At 31.9% G+C, this 15,956-nt stretch overlaps 3 protein-coding genes across 4 annotated transcripts in view; 1 reads left to right on the plus strand and 2 right to left on the minus strand.

Moving 5' to 3' along the window:
• Positions 1–2,680: 2,680 nt before the first annotated feature.
• LOC115889543 (beta-1,3-galactosyltransferase 6) lies at positions 2,681–4,055 on the minus strand. Its single transcript, XM_030909577.1, has 2 exons — positions 3,097–4,055; positions 2,681–3,041 (listed from the first exon to the last, which is right to left on the minus strand). The coding sequence occupies exons 1-2, from the start codon at positions 3,936–3,938 to the stop codon at positions 2,765–2,767; spliced, it is 1,119 nt and encodes a 372-aa protein (XP_030765437.1). The 5' UTR covers positions 3,939–4,055; the 3' UTR covers positions 2,681–2,764.
• Positions 4,056–7,573: 3,518 nt separating this feature from the next.
• LOC115889499 (PAX3- and PAX7-binding protein 1) lies at positions 7,574–10,874 on the plus strand. 2 transcript variants are annotated; one of them, XM_030909506.1, is made up of 6 exons: positions 7,574–7,852; positions 8,190–8,376; positions 8,440–8,653; positions 8,751–8,951; positions 9,008–9,181; positions 9,278–10,874. In XM_030909506.1, exons 1-6 carry the CDS (start codon positions 7,716–7,718, stop codon positions 10,849–10,851), a joined length of 2,487 nt encoding a protein of 828 aa, XP_030765366.1. In that variant the 5' UTR covers positions 7,574–7,715; the 3' UTR covers positions 10,852–10,874. The 2 variants fall into 2 exon arrangements, with proteins under 2 accessions (XP_030765366.1, XP_030765367.1); XM_030909507.1 differs by lacking the exon at positions 7,574–7,852 and having other exon boundaries at positions 8,106–8,376.
• A 686-nt stretch (positions 10,875–11,560) lies between these two features.
• LOC115889459 (asparagine--tRNA ligase, cytoplasmic-like) overlaps positions 11,561–15,956 on the minus strand; it is a 36,779-nt gene continuing 32,383 nt past the window's right edge. Inside the window, exon 10 of the mRNA XM_030909444.1 lies at positions 11,561–12,133. Coding sequence (XP_030765304.1) covers positions 11,950–12,133 — 184 coding nt within the window. The 3' untranslated portion in view covers positions 11,561–11,949. The remainder of the gene's footprint in view (positions 12,134–15,956) is intronic.

The raw sequence follows: 15,956 nt of genomic DNA on the forward strand, positions 1-15,956 counted from the left end.
TTTGAAAACCGCATTTCGCTAGCTACTGTAATTTTGGAGTTACGATTTTTTAAAATTTTTAACCCCTTCCCATACCCCCTTACCAACCCCCACCCCTACCAAAAACTAATGGCCAGATTCTCGGGTGCCACAGTATTTTTGTGCCAAATTTGGTTAAAATCGATTGAACGGTTTTTGAGTTATCGTGTTATAGACGGCAGACAGACAGACACCATAAAAATATTTTGTATTTAGGTCATTTATGTATATATTTTAACTTTTACCCTCAAAATTTCATTTGAACCACTAAAAGTACTTGGAAGAAAATACGTGAGGAATCTCCCCACGAGAGATGGCACGTTTTTTGAAACACCCTGTAGAATTTAGTACACATTTTTGCCGGATTAAGGAGGCATTTTTCGATGAAAAATATTTTCTAAAATTTTCACTAGTGAGCGTTCGTACGGCGTATCGACTAAAATAAATAATTTTTAGAACAAATTATATCTCTTGTTTTATTGTCTGATGCATCTGTTGCGAAATACGCTCCATTAGTGTGACGTCATGTAGCAGAAGGTCAGTGTCGCAAAATCCAAACAAAGCAAGAATATAATGGGATAATCTAATTTTTCTTAATTTTTTATTATATAACTCTGTTCAAAAGATATTTGTGTCTTTCTGAGTAAGTATATAAGCGTTTACTATAGGTATAATTACATAAAAGGATACATATAGGGATAAGTAATATGAGGTTATGTTAAAACAATAAAGAACACGAATTTTCATAGTATTATAGAATTTATTAACTATAAAGTGCACTGGTACGGTTCAAAATTAAATGTACTTACTTGGAAAAATACAATTATCCTTAAGAAAACAGTAATATAATAAACGAGAAAAAAAAACGGGTTAATTCATGCTTTGTTTAGATTTTGCGACACTGACCTTCCGCAATATGACGTCACCACTAATGGAGCGTATTCTGATATGGTCGTGTTTTTGATGTAAAATTTGTTTTTGGTCTTTTTTCGTCCGAACGCCAAAAATTTGAGAAAATAGTTTTTATCGAAAAATGCCTCTTAGTGGCGAAACGACGTGTACCGAATTTTCTAAAATATCAGAAGGGTTTCCGAAGATACGAAAAAAAAATCTTCTTTTTCCTAAAATTTTGACACCCTGTATCTCGAAAACCAAGCATTTTTGAACACGTTTATATGAATTTTTTATCTTAAAAATACTGGAAAAATCATCCTGTAAAACATCGGACACTTATTCAGAAACACACTGTATAGCGCGAGAAGAGTCAAGGTTGAAGAGTGCATTTCTTCAGATGACATCCAAACATTAACAGTAAACAAACTTTTTACCTTTGAATTAAAATGATAGACAACTCTGTCATTGCCATATATTCTTTTGGTGAATAGACATATAGAGATTTGTAAATGATTCCGAAAACTTTACTTTTTTCTAAATTAAATATCAGTTTTTGAATTTTTGACATATTATTACTTTTTAATAAACGATGTAAGTCACTGGTCACCGTGACGTCGTTTTTTAATATGCTCATATGGTAATGACCAACTAGTTTTGTAAATCCTGATTGATTACTAAAACTATAATCTGTCCAACGAGACGATCCCTCACAGTGACAGTTATGTCTATCATTTTATATGCATTTTAATTCACAGGCAAATTTTATTGTCATACTCTTCCCCAACTCTTCCCTGATTCGTTGAACAGACTTTACTACCTAATAAGTTGTCCAAATTAGCACAATTTTACAAGACTGAATTAAAGATAGTTTTGTATCTATATTATTTGTAATTTAATATTGTCGTGTATTATTAATAACGTAGGTTTTTTATACCCTACAATTTGTACTAAATTTTAACAATAAGTTTGTAATTTATAGGTAATGTTTGTAAATTCTATTTATCTTTCCTATTAGTTTTTACGGTGTTTTATTTGGAGTTAATATTTTTTAACTTAATATTCTCATCCATAAATATTTTTTTATACTTATGAACACACCACAATTTTATTTCTGTAACCACTTTTACGAAAAAAATCTACATTTCAGTGTGGCTGAAGACAGAAAAGGGAGATTTAATTTTATGTAATTATAATTTTATGTTTATTAAGTTATTAATTAATAAAGGTTTTTGCAGTTTTAGGAGTATTATTTATTTATAGCCATTTCTTCACATAGAGTATAGAGATGCAAGGACAGGATCATCAAATTTCAGTAACAGCAAAAAGAGAAACAAGTTTACCTACATAAATATATTTCTGTTCCATTTTATTAAATCAATTATTATCTAGGTGATTAATTAACAAGTTAGACTGCTCTTTGTCAAATAAATGCTATTTGAAACATCTATTTTTATTGCAATTACTGTTTGTTCCCAGTAATCTGTAGAAAAAAATCGTGGGTATTTGGGAAGGCTCAAATGGAAACAATTGTTTTTTGCGACGTTTCGCGACTTTACTGTCGCTTCTTCAGGCCCTGCCTATTAGCACAGGATATAATAGCTATTCTGTGCTATTAGGCTTTAGGTTATATAGATCAAACAAATATGAAATTGAATGTGCTCCAAATTAGAGATCACTCTGTATTTCAGAAAATTTTAGTTAAGAAATAAATTCATTTTGAAGAGCATACTATCCTAACTATCCTGAAAGTGACAAAGAAATGCAGCAATAAGAGTAATAAGACTAATTAGTCATATTTTATTGAACTTCAATTATCTTTAAATAAATAAATAAATTATATTTAAGTTAAAAATTAATTAACCATAACGCAACATTCACTTGGAAGTGCTGACCAATTATACAAATAATATTTTCTCTTCTCTACCTCTCTGACACAAAGCTGTTTATTATTAACAAGACTCTCAAACATAAATTTGGTTTCTGTGGGTGAAATATGATGAGTGACTAGGTAATAGTTCTTACATCCTCTTGAAGTCCATTCTGTATCAAATCTAATATCGTGCACCCTAATAATATTATTTATAGCTGATAACCACAAGCCCACACTTACATCTTCCGATTTAAATGTCCTTAAAAAGAAATAGAAATAAATTATAAATTAGAATTTTATGGACTCATAAGTACCGTAAGTAATTAACGTTTTTGCCAATATAGCTAACAAGATTTCTTGACAATATGTAGCCTCCCCCTAAAGCATATGGCACATAATTGTCACATAAAATCCATTCACTTTCTTGCCATTTTCCGTTTCTTTTAATTCTAGCATTTCCATGAAAATATCCCCAATATATGCTCATATTCTCAATATTAACAGTGTTAATTTTTTCATTACTTTGAATGTTTGTTGTAATAAAATGATTTAGTTTTTCTGGTGGTAAATTTAACGGATAATGTAAATTTGAATTTATTAATGTAGACTCCAACTTTGGTATTTCCACCAACAAAGACTGCAAATTAACGACACTATCATCATCGCATTTTAAAACGTATTTGTATCCTAATCCATAATCGTATTGTAAATTGAGCCATTCAAAACTTTTAAGTACTTTTTCTGTTAAATTCTTGTAATTATCATATAACGGTAGTATTAGTATATCACTGTTCTGAGACTGCTCTGTACTTATGTGTAAAATCTCATCATTTGAAAGTCCTAAGCTTCCAATGACAAAATAATGCTTATATCTATATTTAATTCCACTGCCTAAAACATTGTTGCCTAAAGTTAACCAAGTTTCTCTGATAATATTTCGCCTATCTGAATTCTTTACAGCAGATAAAATTAATACAATTACTTCAGGATTTTTAAGCTTGGAGTTTTGCATAATATTGTATTCTCGATCTGTATTATCTACAATGCAGGTTTTATCAATGGGGGTAAGATTTAATGTTATCATGCATCCTAGAAGAAAAGAAAATAAAGCAGCAAAAATAATTCGACAATATTTGCTTTCCTTCACTCTTCTCATATCAATGTTCCTGTATGTTTTATTAAAAATGTTTGATTGATTTCATTGTTTCTAAATATTTGAATCATTTGAATTTAAAGTTACTGGATAAATAAAATAAGGTTAAAGTAACTTTTTTCTCTTTTTTTCTTCGGCCACAACTGCCAAGGCTAACCCATTTTCCATTGGGAAGCTGGCCTGACTGTTGAGCAACGATGACCATAGAAACTCATAAGACAAGACTACTCTTTATCCGCGGCTATCGTACTATCGTACTATCGCATGTGATCATGATGTGATCATTGTGATCAAGCAAGGATGCCTACTTTATATCTCTATATGTGATCGTATGATAAAGACTAAATATGTAAGAAGAATTATCATATATACTTATTATTTTATGTATGATTGCCGAATAGCCCTGGCAGCTTAGGCCATAAAACTTGTATGTATGATTATTATTACTTTTTGGAGTGACCTACCCTCCATGGGTGACCATGCCAGTGACGACTGTGACTAGTGACCAGTGACAGAGTCAGTGACCATTTTCACCATTTCACACGGTTTTGGGTTCCGCTTTCGCATGTCGCATGTCTTTTTCGGTAAAGGTGTGGATCCGGTGGCTGACCTTGAAGCCCATATTTGCTGCATTTGATCATCGATACTACGCAAGCGCACATCGTCGATGTTGCCAAATTGCAGTTTATTTTCGAATTCTTTGCAGCTCAAAATTTTTCACAGCAGCACAAATTCTATAATTAACTTTATAATTTGAGACTTATCTTGATATCCAAAATTAAATGAAAGTATTATGAGTATATAAAATAACTGTAATAATAATAACATATGTATTTATATATTTACATTAGAATTAAAAATTATTATTTACAGATTTTTTCTTAATGGTTTTAAAAAGTTAAACATAATTCAAGTCCGACGGCAACCGGGCGCCAAAGCCAACGCCAACCGGGTTTATAAATGCTCTTATGGTAATATACAGTTTTAAGAATTGGGCGGCGGCGCCAACGCCAAAGCCAAATCCAACTGTGAGTTTATAAATCCTACTTTAAACTTATAAGAATTATGTTGTATCATCAATATGACACATTATTTATTACATCTGTAAAATCGCTATTTTTGGGGCTTACTCAACCGAGTCTCACAATGCAAATTCACCTCAAATATCCATTTAGTTGGTCATTGGCAAGCACTCTCTCATTGTACATGAAAATAACAAAACAAACATTTACTGATCTGGATAAAATTGATAGTTAAATAGTAAGACTCACCCGGGGGTACTCCGCCCCCTAGCCACTAACATCACTGATATTCTATTCAATATATCACATTCCATATCTTCCATCTAATTCAAATATTATTCGGATCTATTGGTTAATAATCTTCAACAACTAGCTAGTGTCACCTGAAATAGTATAGGGGCTTCCCCCGGCCGCAACTCTGCCGCTAAACAGATTCGCATCCCAATCGAATAAGCTATTGGATAGCTCACTATCCCAACGCCGCATCGTCAATCGAGAAGACATTATGGAGACCTCAAACTCTCAAGACCAATTCGATGGCAGGACGTCACAAGAGGTTTTCTTACCGTGGTCAAACGACCCCGTTGGCTTACAGTCAAACGACTTGCAACTATATTAGTCAAAAAACTCGCAACCACCATTTGTCAGCTCTGTGACAAAAACACAACACTACACAGCCGGCCGGCCTATCAACAACTGACTAACCTGCCACGCGCCGCCAAGCTAAGCCTCCTCTTACATCACAATTTTACCTGATCACAAATATTTACATCGCTTGCCAATGAATCATACTATTTTCTCTAATCGACTTTCAAATAGAGTGTTTTAGCAAGTTACGTTTCAGTCCCAGAAAGATGTATTTTTAAAAACACAAATTTTGGAATAAACTTAAATTTATTTTACGGAACAGCAATTGAATGTTATAAGTACAATAGCTAGACAAGAACTAAAACTAAAATCTACATTGATTTGTGAAGAAACCTCTTCTTATGGCAAACTGCTGAATTGCAGATTCCCAGGCAAAAGTGCAGGTGCATCCTGCGGATGTCGTCCGTGAGAAGTGTATCTGTGTATTTCGACTGTCATAACTAGCATTACTAGATAAATAAATAGAGAGTTTCCGAAGGAATGCATATTGTTTATTAGAATAGTGAATAAATAAAAGCATTATTATGACGAACTTATTTTCCAAGTTTTACACATCCAAGTTGTTTAATTTCTAGTTATTTACTTTTTATTGTTAATCTAAGTTATTTACAGGCAACAATAGTTTTGGTTATATGTATTAAAGTACTACCATGACGAGTCTTATAGAACAATACACGTCAATGGGAGATAAAGGTAACATTTTACCTACTTTGATTATAATGTTTGTATCATAATTTCTTAAAAATATCAAGTTAGTGGATTAATAGCAATTTTAGACAAATATTTTGTCGAAGAGTGTGTTGATAAGACTAAAATAAGCTGAATAAGCTTTATGTTTTATCTTTTTCTCTTTAGAAGGGAGATGGTTTGTGTCGTAGAATACATTACAGTATTTAATATCGTGTACCTTGATATTCTTTTCTTAATTTACTGTAATTTCTTGTTTCCTAAAATGCCAAATCTTGACAATATGGTGAAGGTTGAGTTTTGATCTTATTAGTTTTATACCTATGTTTATACAAGACTACAAGACCAAATTAAGACTTAGTTAGTTTGTGATTTATATTAAGATCTTTCTTATAATATTTGTTATGTCTTAATCTTAATACTATATTATGCTTTGTCTGGAAAATAAATGTTAAAATATCTTAATTTTGCATATCCTATTCCATCCTTCCCTTAGGAAAAATATGGCTTATAAATCATATATGCTAAGAAAATCACATACGTTAGGTGTAAGAATAGATTGCTACCGAAGGTAGCAGAAAATTAATGCAATATATGTATAGCAGAATTAAACAAGGTAACTGTTAATGTTGCTGAAGCTGATTCTATAATTTTAATTACGGACGCTAAAAGGCCTTTTAAAGCCTCCGTAGTTTTGATGGACTGTTAAAAAAACCTATTATGAACATGATATGGAGCTACAGCATTTAAAAATTAAAAAAAAAGAAAAAACTTGGACATATCCAAAGGACATATCCGAATTTTTAATGAAGCACTTTTTAAACGTAGCATAATAATCTAGAGCAATTAGATTAATTATGGGAATCTAGAGTTTTATTTCTATTTAATTTTATTGACTATGAAAATACATAATAAGCGTTCACGTGTTGTGCGAAATATTAAAATAATAATATAAATAATATACGGCGTACTATGATTCAAAAAAAAATAGCGTCAGCGATGACTATAAAATGAAGATCGCTGTCATTTTATATGGGAAATGTCCTCAATCGTCATTTCTCAGCCAACTGGACGCCGTTTTTTCGATCATACGGTATATATTGACAAAAAACACTGAAAAGCACATATTTGTTTTCTACTGAAAATAATTCCAAAATAACTTGCAATCTGGCAATATCGAAGATGTGCGTCTGCGTAGTGTCTGTGACTATATGCAGCAAAAACTCGTTTCAAGGTCAGCCACCGGATCCACACCATTACCGAAAAATATTCTGTTCTAAGGATAAAAAATCGTCTTCTTTCGTGAATCGCACATCGCACATACATTCAACAACATTCAATACATTCCTAGGATGATGCTAAGATGTTTCTAGGTTTGCTTGGTAAATGATCTGCTCGTGGATCCTACTCCTGTTTTTTAAGAATGAGTGATAGAAATGTTATTATTGCGGCCGCAGCGGTCATATTAATGGGTTGTGCATTATTATTAAAAGAAAGAGAAAAGAAAAAACGCAAAAGGCTTATCAGAAGACGTTTGTTTACAAACAAAAGCAGAGAACGGTAAGTAGAAACAAATTTGCTATTTAAGAAACTTTATAAACAGAAAGGTACTAAGTTTGTTTTTTTTTTTAATTCAATTCTTTATAAACAGATTGTCCACATATATAGTACATTATTTACACAAAACTTATACTTAACATTTGATTTTAAACTAATTTAAAACAAAACACCTTTAAATTCTTATTTAAATTATATATGAATCTTGTCACAAAATCTTGTCTTATGTCATAAAAAGTGTCATTATTGATGTGTCAATAAAAGTTAACCTAAAATCTCTTTTCCTTTCCTCTTTCCTGCCATTTTGTTAATAAATAAATATAATAATGTCATTATTTAGGAAACCGAAAAAGAATCTCATACAAAGAAGAGTATTTACAGAAAACGATGATGAAGATGAATCTGAACCTATGGATTACCAAGAACTTCCACAATTCGAAAGGAAATCAAAGAAGAAAGAAAAAGAGAAAAAGCCACCCCAAACATTATTGAGTTTTGAAACTGAAGAAGAAGGAGAAGTATTCCAGGCATGTTTTTGTACGCATGATATATTGTTTCTTTTAATAATAATGATCGTAATATTTTATTAGATTAAAAAATCTTCACATAATAAAAAGGTTATGCGAATGTTTGAAAAAGAGAAAAAGAAGAAGGACAAGGAAAAAGTTGAGAAAGAAGAATATAAACCTAAAGAAAAAACTGAAGTAGTTACAGATGATATAATTCTTGTTGTTAATCCTAGCCACAAGAGACCACCTACTCCTCCACCTCCAATATTGAGTGGAAGAGATGCATTATGTGCAGGTAAGACCTTATTGTGATAATACACTACTATACACTAAATATTACTATTGTTGTAATAAAGTAACCATAATATAATTGTTTAAAATTATTTTCACAGGCAAGAATGACTTATCTTCCGATGAGGAAGATTCTGCTTCAACAGTTCATAGGTTTTCAAAACCAGATAATGTAAGAAGAGTTTTGGAAGCAGGAGCAATACCAGATGCAGCCATGATTCATGCTGCTAGAAAGAAAAGACAAAAGGCTAGAGAAATGGGAGACTTTATATCTGTTGAAGATGAAGAACCTGAAGATACAGGTTAATATTAAAATAAGTAATATATGTATTTGAATTTTATATTAATATTATTTTAGGGCGCTTGGTAAGAGATGATGATAATGAGCATAGTGATGATGAAAGAATTGATATGGACGTTAATCTAGCTAGACGAGATAAAGAAAGAAGGAGAGAACAATTTTTAGCAGCACAAGATTCAGATCATGAACTTGATGAATGGGAAGATCAACAAATTAGAAAAGGAGTTACAGGTAATTGATATTAGTAGGAATAATAAAAATTTTGTTTTAGTCTTCTTATATTGTTTTATATGTATTTTTACCTGTTATTCTTATTGTACTTAATAGGTGCATCAATGACAGCAGCACAAGAGCTTATGAATGAGTACCAAACAGAACTACAAGTTCAGAGTCTTTCTTTATCGAAACAACAAGTCCCCATAATTGACCCTGAAGTTCCAAGAACACCTGAAATGATAGCAGAAAAGTTGAGAGAACATTTTAAGGAAGTCTGTAACTCTAGAGAACAGAATTTGGTGAAATTAAAAAAAGTTCAAGATGACATAGATGAAGCCAATGAAGAATTAGAGGATTTAAAAATAAAAGCTCCAGAAGCAGCAGAAAAATTCAGGTTTTATCAAGAATTAAGAGGATATATTACAGATTTAGTTGAATGCTTAGATGAAAAAATTAGTGCTATTACTGTATTAGAACAAAGAGCAATGGATCTAATGGCATCTAAATCTAAATGGTTAATTGAAAGGAGAAGACAAGATGTTAGGGATCAAACAGAAGAAGCAACTGGTAAAGCATTATTAAAAAAAGGTCCAGAAGATGAAGAAAAAGTCAGAAGAGCTGCTGAAAGAGAGGGCAGAAGAACAAGACGCCGACGAGCCAGGGAATTGCCAAATACACAGAATATTGCAAAGCATGTGGAGGGAATGTCAAGCGATGAAGAAATGTCTCAACAAGATTTACTCTTCTTTGATAAAGAGAAACAAGAAATCGATCAAGAATTACAAGAAATTTTTGAAGATGTTGTCGAGGACTATTCTTCAACAGCTAGTATTCTTATTAGGTTTGAACACTGGAGAACAAAAGATATGTCTGCGTATAATGAAGCTTATGCCACTTTGTGTTTACCAAAAGTAGTAAGCCCTCTGATAAGACTTAACTTAATTTTTTGGGATCCTTTAAATGAAACTAAAGACATTGAAAAAACTGAGTGGTACAGAACCTTGGCACTTTATGGACTGCACGATGATGAATCTGAAAAAAGTCTATCTAAAGATCCAGATATAAACTTGTTACCAACTGTAATTGAGAAAGTATTATTACCAAAATTAACACAGTTAGTTGACAAATGTTGGGACCCTGTTTCAAGTTCACAAACTTTAAGGTTAGTTGGTATGGTGGGTAGATATATTAGGAAATATCCCACTCTTGGACCAAGCAGTAAAAGTTTGACTAACCTTTTTAATGCTATTCTGCATAAAATGCAGGTGGCTTTAGAAAATGATGTTTATATTCCAATTACTCCCAAATTAGCCGACAGTAAGAACCAATTCTTTCAAAGACAGTTTGCAAGTGGTTTAAAATTATTAAAAAATATCACTAGCTGGCAAGGCATCATTAATGATAACAAATTGAAAGAATTAGCTTTAAACGCATTACTAAACAGATATTTATTAAGTGCATTAAAATTTTGTGTATTGACCGATGCGGTTCAAAAAGTTAGACTGATTAGTCAAGTTGTACCTAGAATTTGGTTGCAGGAAAGTACTCCAGAATTTACAATGTTTAGTACCTCTGTAAATAATTTGTATCAACAACTAGATAAGAATAATCCCTTACATTTAGAATCTATAGATATTTTAAATGGTATAATTAAAACATTGCGATCTGTAACTAATAATCATTAAGGCAATAAATTATTTTAACAAATCAAAAAATGTTTATACTTTACATTTCATTTTTTTAAAAATTGTTATTTGAAACTTTAGAAAGCTTGGTCCAATGTTGGAAAATAGAACTTGCCTGTTAATTAAAATGATAGACATAACTGTCAGTCAGGGATCCTCCATTTAGACCAATGACTAAAGAATATATGGACATGTAACGCCCATATACGGGCTGCAGGAGAATTTGTGACCTTAGACGCCTTTTCATTTGGTGGCAAACAATGAGTCATCAGCTGGTCACCAACAACAATTTTAGCAATTTTTATTAGTTTGTGTGTAGTGAACTTTGTATAAACTTTATTACAATGCTGATTAGTGGTTCAGCTTTCAAATGTAAAAGCAGCAGTGACAAGAAAGAGCCAGGAGTTACGTTTCATAGGTAAATAAACCGTTCGCTCCACCTTTTTAGCGTTTTCTTAAGTTTTCTTATAGAATTCGATAATTATTTTTCTGATATACGTACTTGATGTGTGCTATATGTCTATACTTGTTTTGTACCTTTTGTTAACATTTTAAAACGTTTTTTTCGTAATTAATTAGTATGATGCCACCACCTACACCATAGGCGTAGTCAAAACATTTATCAAAAATATAAATATCCCTTCAAATAGCTAAGTTAAGAAAAAAATATGGCCACGGCACTGTTTGGTGCCATGGTAACAATTTGCTCTTGGGTGTTATTTGTCCTTGAATTCTTTAGTCATTGATTTAGACAGACTTAGGCCATGGGAAAAACTGACACTTAGTATGAAAAACAAATAGTTCAAATAACACCACGTACCTGGTGTTTTTTGAAATTCTTCACTTGGGCTCATTTGTGGTTAAACCCTATGTTATTTGTTATGAAATTGGAGTAAAAATAGGGAAAATAAAACTCCTTGTTTTAGCAGCAAAAAGGAGAATATATTTATATTTAAATATACTTGGGGGGGGGGAGGTAAATACATGTTTTAAGTATATTATAATAATGATGATACAGCAGATATATATTTTTATGCGTTTTATAAAAATTTAATATATATTTTATAGGGTATTATCCTTTTGAAACATAAAACAGTTTTATGGTTTACAATGATGAAGATATCTAGGATAGAGACACACTTCTCTGATATGATATCTGTTCAACAACCAACAGAGAAATCTTTCTAAACCCAATCCATATCCTCCATGCGGGCAAGTACCATAAGTTCTTTGATCGTTATACCAAAAATAGGGTTTGGGATCTATTTTTTCTCGTTTATATCTAGAAAATAAAAGAATTACAAAGAAATTAAAATGCTATTATAGTGTTGCGGACTCAGCCCTCGGACTAATATGCCACGCCCCTATTTTACCCTGGCGGAATTCGGGGAGAACGGCGGCTAAGAAAAGACCGAAATATTCTAGGCTCTCTGTCTTTGGGTATATAAACCGAGGCCTGTGCAAAGAGGACAGAAACAATCAGATACGGTAGTCGTGCTCGCGCCTTTTAAAATAAATTCAAATAAATCGCTTTTTAGATAAATAGTAGTAAATAAGTTTGTAAATAGTTCTTTAAGTGTTTTATCGTTATTGTTTTGTTACTTAGTGTAAAATAAATTGTGTTTAAATAAATTAGACTTTTTAGCCACACGGAACCGACGAAAAACGTAACAATAGTACAATTACTATTGGAACACTACAATTGGTGAATTAACCTTTGAATTAGACAATAATTTAAAGGAGATTAAACGATAAAAACGATTTAAAAATTCATATTCAAACGTTTTTAAGAGTACGTCAAAATGACCCAAATTGAACTCCTTGAATGCATGTTGGATATTTATCATGACGAAGTATGTATATATAATTATTATTTTTTATAAATGGTCCTAAAACATTATTAAACCTCAAGAAATTTAATACTACTAAGGGCTCATGGCATATATGACAGAAGGTAAAGTTTGTCCAATGAGCCAAGCAAGATTTTGACATACGACATCTAAAAAATGTCAGAAAGTTCATTAAAATGACACACAAAGAGCCATTGTCATGTATCCACCCGTTTACCACCGATTTATTTTTTCAGTTTTTATTTTATATCGATTTAAAATTTTGGTTTCATACAGCGGCGTAGCGTGGGGGCAGAGAGAAAGTTTGCCGCCCCTACAGAATCAAATCCGCCACACGATACGGCGGATGGTAATTCTAACAGGACAAAACCGTTTTGTTAGAAATAAGCCAAAAAACGTGCACTGATAAGAATAAATAGTAGACAATCCAATTATTGATATAAAAATGCAACAATTATTTTTTGGTTGTATATATTCTCTATATTTATTATATTATACTGCCCTTATATTATTTGTTAAAATCCTTCGTGCCTTTGTTCTGCAGATATCAAACTTCCACTTTTTTTTCAAATATTGATATATTGAATGAGGTAGATCTTTTGAGTTACCGATAGTTACCAAAAAGTAGTAAGCAATTTATTTTTACCGCCCGTCTATGGACGCCCGTCGCCCGACTGCAGAAAAAAAACATAATTTTTAGGTGTCTCGCACCGGTTCAGCCGCCAAGAATTTTTTGAAGCCCTCAAGAAAAAAGGTGTTTTAAAACCAATATCTAGGACCAGATTGACCGTTTTCTGGAATGTTGTGATGCAATTCTTGGATCTCAACTCTCTTAGTGACAATGAAAAGAAAGATGTTGAGACCCAGCTGCGAATATTTTTTATTGTTTTACATCGAAAGTGGAAAAAATTGCTTTTCCTTAAACATGTTTCGCAAATATAATAAATCGTAGCTAGAAGGCATTTTATTAGTCACAGGGATTTCAAGTTTAACCCCCAAAACTTTAATTTCAATCGGCTATTATAAAAACGAAACAAAGACTCGTTAAAGAGTTAATAGAAGAGCATTCAAAAGAAGAATTCGGTTTTGCAACTACTATAATCTTTAGAGCTAGTGGGAGTAAGGATGCTCTTGTAATCGTTCAAAACCTTAAATGAAACTCTATCGAAAGACACTGAGTTCAAAAAATCAGTGAGTGACACCAATATTCAATTCGGCAATTTTCCTCCCGATGAAGCTGTATTATTATTATTGCAACACAATATCTGATCAATAAATAATCTTCAGTAAATATTCAGTATTAAAAACTTTGGTACCCTTGGAGAAATGAAGCCTTAATATTTTTACTGCAATTTCATAAAATTGAAAATATTGCAAAAACGGTAAGGTTTAAGTGTGATAAAACTTAATAAAATTTACCTTTATTTTAATCGTAGAATCTAAAAATAGAATAATATACAGGGAGTTCCATTTAAAAAATACAACTATAATATTTTTTACATATTTGGGACACTCTGTATCTTGTAAAAATATTTTTAAATTTTATCTCTAATAGTCCTTCAACGAACCCAAAACTGACAATTTGTAAAAATCTAATCGTTTAGCTATTTTACAATACTCCGTGTCGTAAGTGGTGAACAACCCTGTATATTGTATATGATGTTTTATATGATTTTAAGTTTATTTTTCAATAAAATGTCTAAAGTAAAATACTGTTTATTTTTAAAGCTGTAACTGCAAGTCCTAAACGTCACAAGTTTATAAACTTATTATTTTTTAAATATACAAATAAGTACTATGTATTAATACAGGGTGAGTTTCCTACGATGTTCTCTATGGGTATCTCGGAAACTACTGGAGATAGAGTCAGTAGAAGCTGTATTTACGGATTTGAAATTAACACAAGCTTAATCCCCACTTCTTAGGAATCCATTAAAATTAAAAAGTCTTGAAGATGTGCTTCCCCGTTACAAGCATACTACTAAGACAAATTGTTATCCAAATGGCATGACAATTTCGGACGAGGTGTCAGCGATTAATCTTCAATCATTACTAAGCCATACTTGTGGCCATACCTCAAGAAGATTGATAGAGTCTCAAATGCATTTTTGCATCAAATGCTAATGATTCTGCTATCAAATTTAACCTGTTTGATAAATGGGGTGCTAATGGTAGTGGTGGTAAAAATTATTTTAAGTGGCCCTCACACGATCAATAATATTGTCAATATTTTGGATTATTGACAATATTATTGAGCGTTTGAGCGAATATATTGATGTACTTTCAATATATTGATGGATTTTCGGGACCCTGAAAATACTCAACAATATTAAAGGCGGAGCTGGTCGTATTGACAATATATTGATTGTTAGGTCGCATGATTGACAAAATTTGTCCAGTTTATTTGTAACCATGGCGGAAGACGGAACATCGCCGGCGTTGTTTACACCACTTTTAGATCGCAATCATCAGGTTTCTTAACGTACTCTAGAAGTTTTAGTTGGCCGAACTTTTTTATTTTTGATATCCGTTTTTTTTATCCAACGCCTTTTCTTAATTTTTTTCCTCGATTTTTTCTCACTTGCATATGCCAAAATACCAAAATGACACGCTTTTTATCTTTCATTTTTTGGCATAGGGTATAATTCACACTTAATATCTGCACAAAACTTAATATTGATATATGTATTGACACCATGTGTATTGACAATAAGGTATTGACCGTGTCAGGCCGTCTTTCAAATATTGATTAAACATTGACAATATTATTGATCGTGTGAGGGCCGCTTTAAGCAACATTTTGAATTTGAAGTTTTTGATGATACATGTATATTTATTACGTCTAACTCTTGATAAAAATGAACAAACAATTTTCTGGAAAAATCCAAAAATGTAATCTACTAAATTTAGCTCTACGGTTGCTACATATTAGACCATTTGTTACCTTCTTAGATTTCATTTAAGTCCCAAACATCGCTTCTGAGGTTTTGTCCCGCCAGAAGATATCCGAGTTTTAATTTTCGTAAATGAACAATCAGTGCATCTTAGTATATTATAAATCTTGCCAAACTAAAGCACAACCGAGTAGTCAGACGGTCACCCATCTCAATGCTTATCTCGTCTAAAGTCGCCCGGATTTGGTGATTTAGCCGAAACCGCTGTGTCGATATAACTGGGCCAATTATTCTTACGGACCGTTCATATTTATTTATGTGGTATAATTTGTTTACTGGATACTTCCTCTTTACACACATA

This window comes from Sitophilus oryzae, unplaced genomic scaffold (genome assembly GCF_002938485.1).
Source record: "Sitophilus oryzae breed Bouriz unplaced genomic scaffold, Soryzae_2.0 scaffold_815_pilon_pilon, whole genome shotgun sequence".
Lineage (NCBI taxonomy): Eukaryota > Metazoa > Arthropoda > Insecta > Coleoptera > Curculionidae > Sitophilus > Sitophilus oryzae.

What these genes read in the sequence shown, in the direction of transcription:
- LOC115889543 (XM_030909577.1), bottom strand. Translation starts at nt 3,938, where the DNA reads ATGAGAAGAGTGAAGGAAAGCAAATATTGTCGAATTATTTTTGCTGCT. An exon ending in AAAAACGTTAATTACTTACG is followed by an intron (nt 3,042 to 3,096) that starts GTACTTATGAGT and finishes TTTCTTTTTAAG; the next exon opens with GACATTTAAATCGGAAGATG.
- LOC115889499 (XM_030909506.1), top strand. Translation starts at nt 7,716, where the DNA reads ATGAGTGATAGAAATGTTATTATTGCGGCCGCAGCGGTCATATTAATG. An exon ending in AAGAAGGAGAAGTATTCCAG is followed by an intron (nt 8,377 to 8,439) that starts GCATGTTTTTGT and finishes ATATTTTATTAG; the next exon opens with ATTAAAAAATCTTCACATAA. An exon ending in AATTAGAAAAGGAGTTACAG is followed by an intron (nt 9,182 to 9,277) that starts GTAATTGATATT and finishes TGTACTTAATAG; the next exon opens with GTGCATCAATGACAGCAGCA.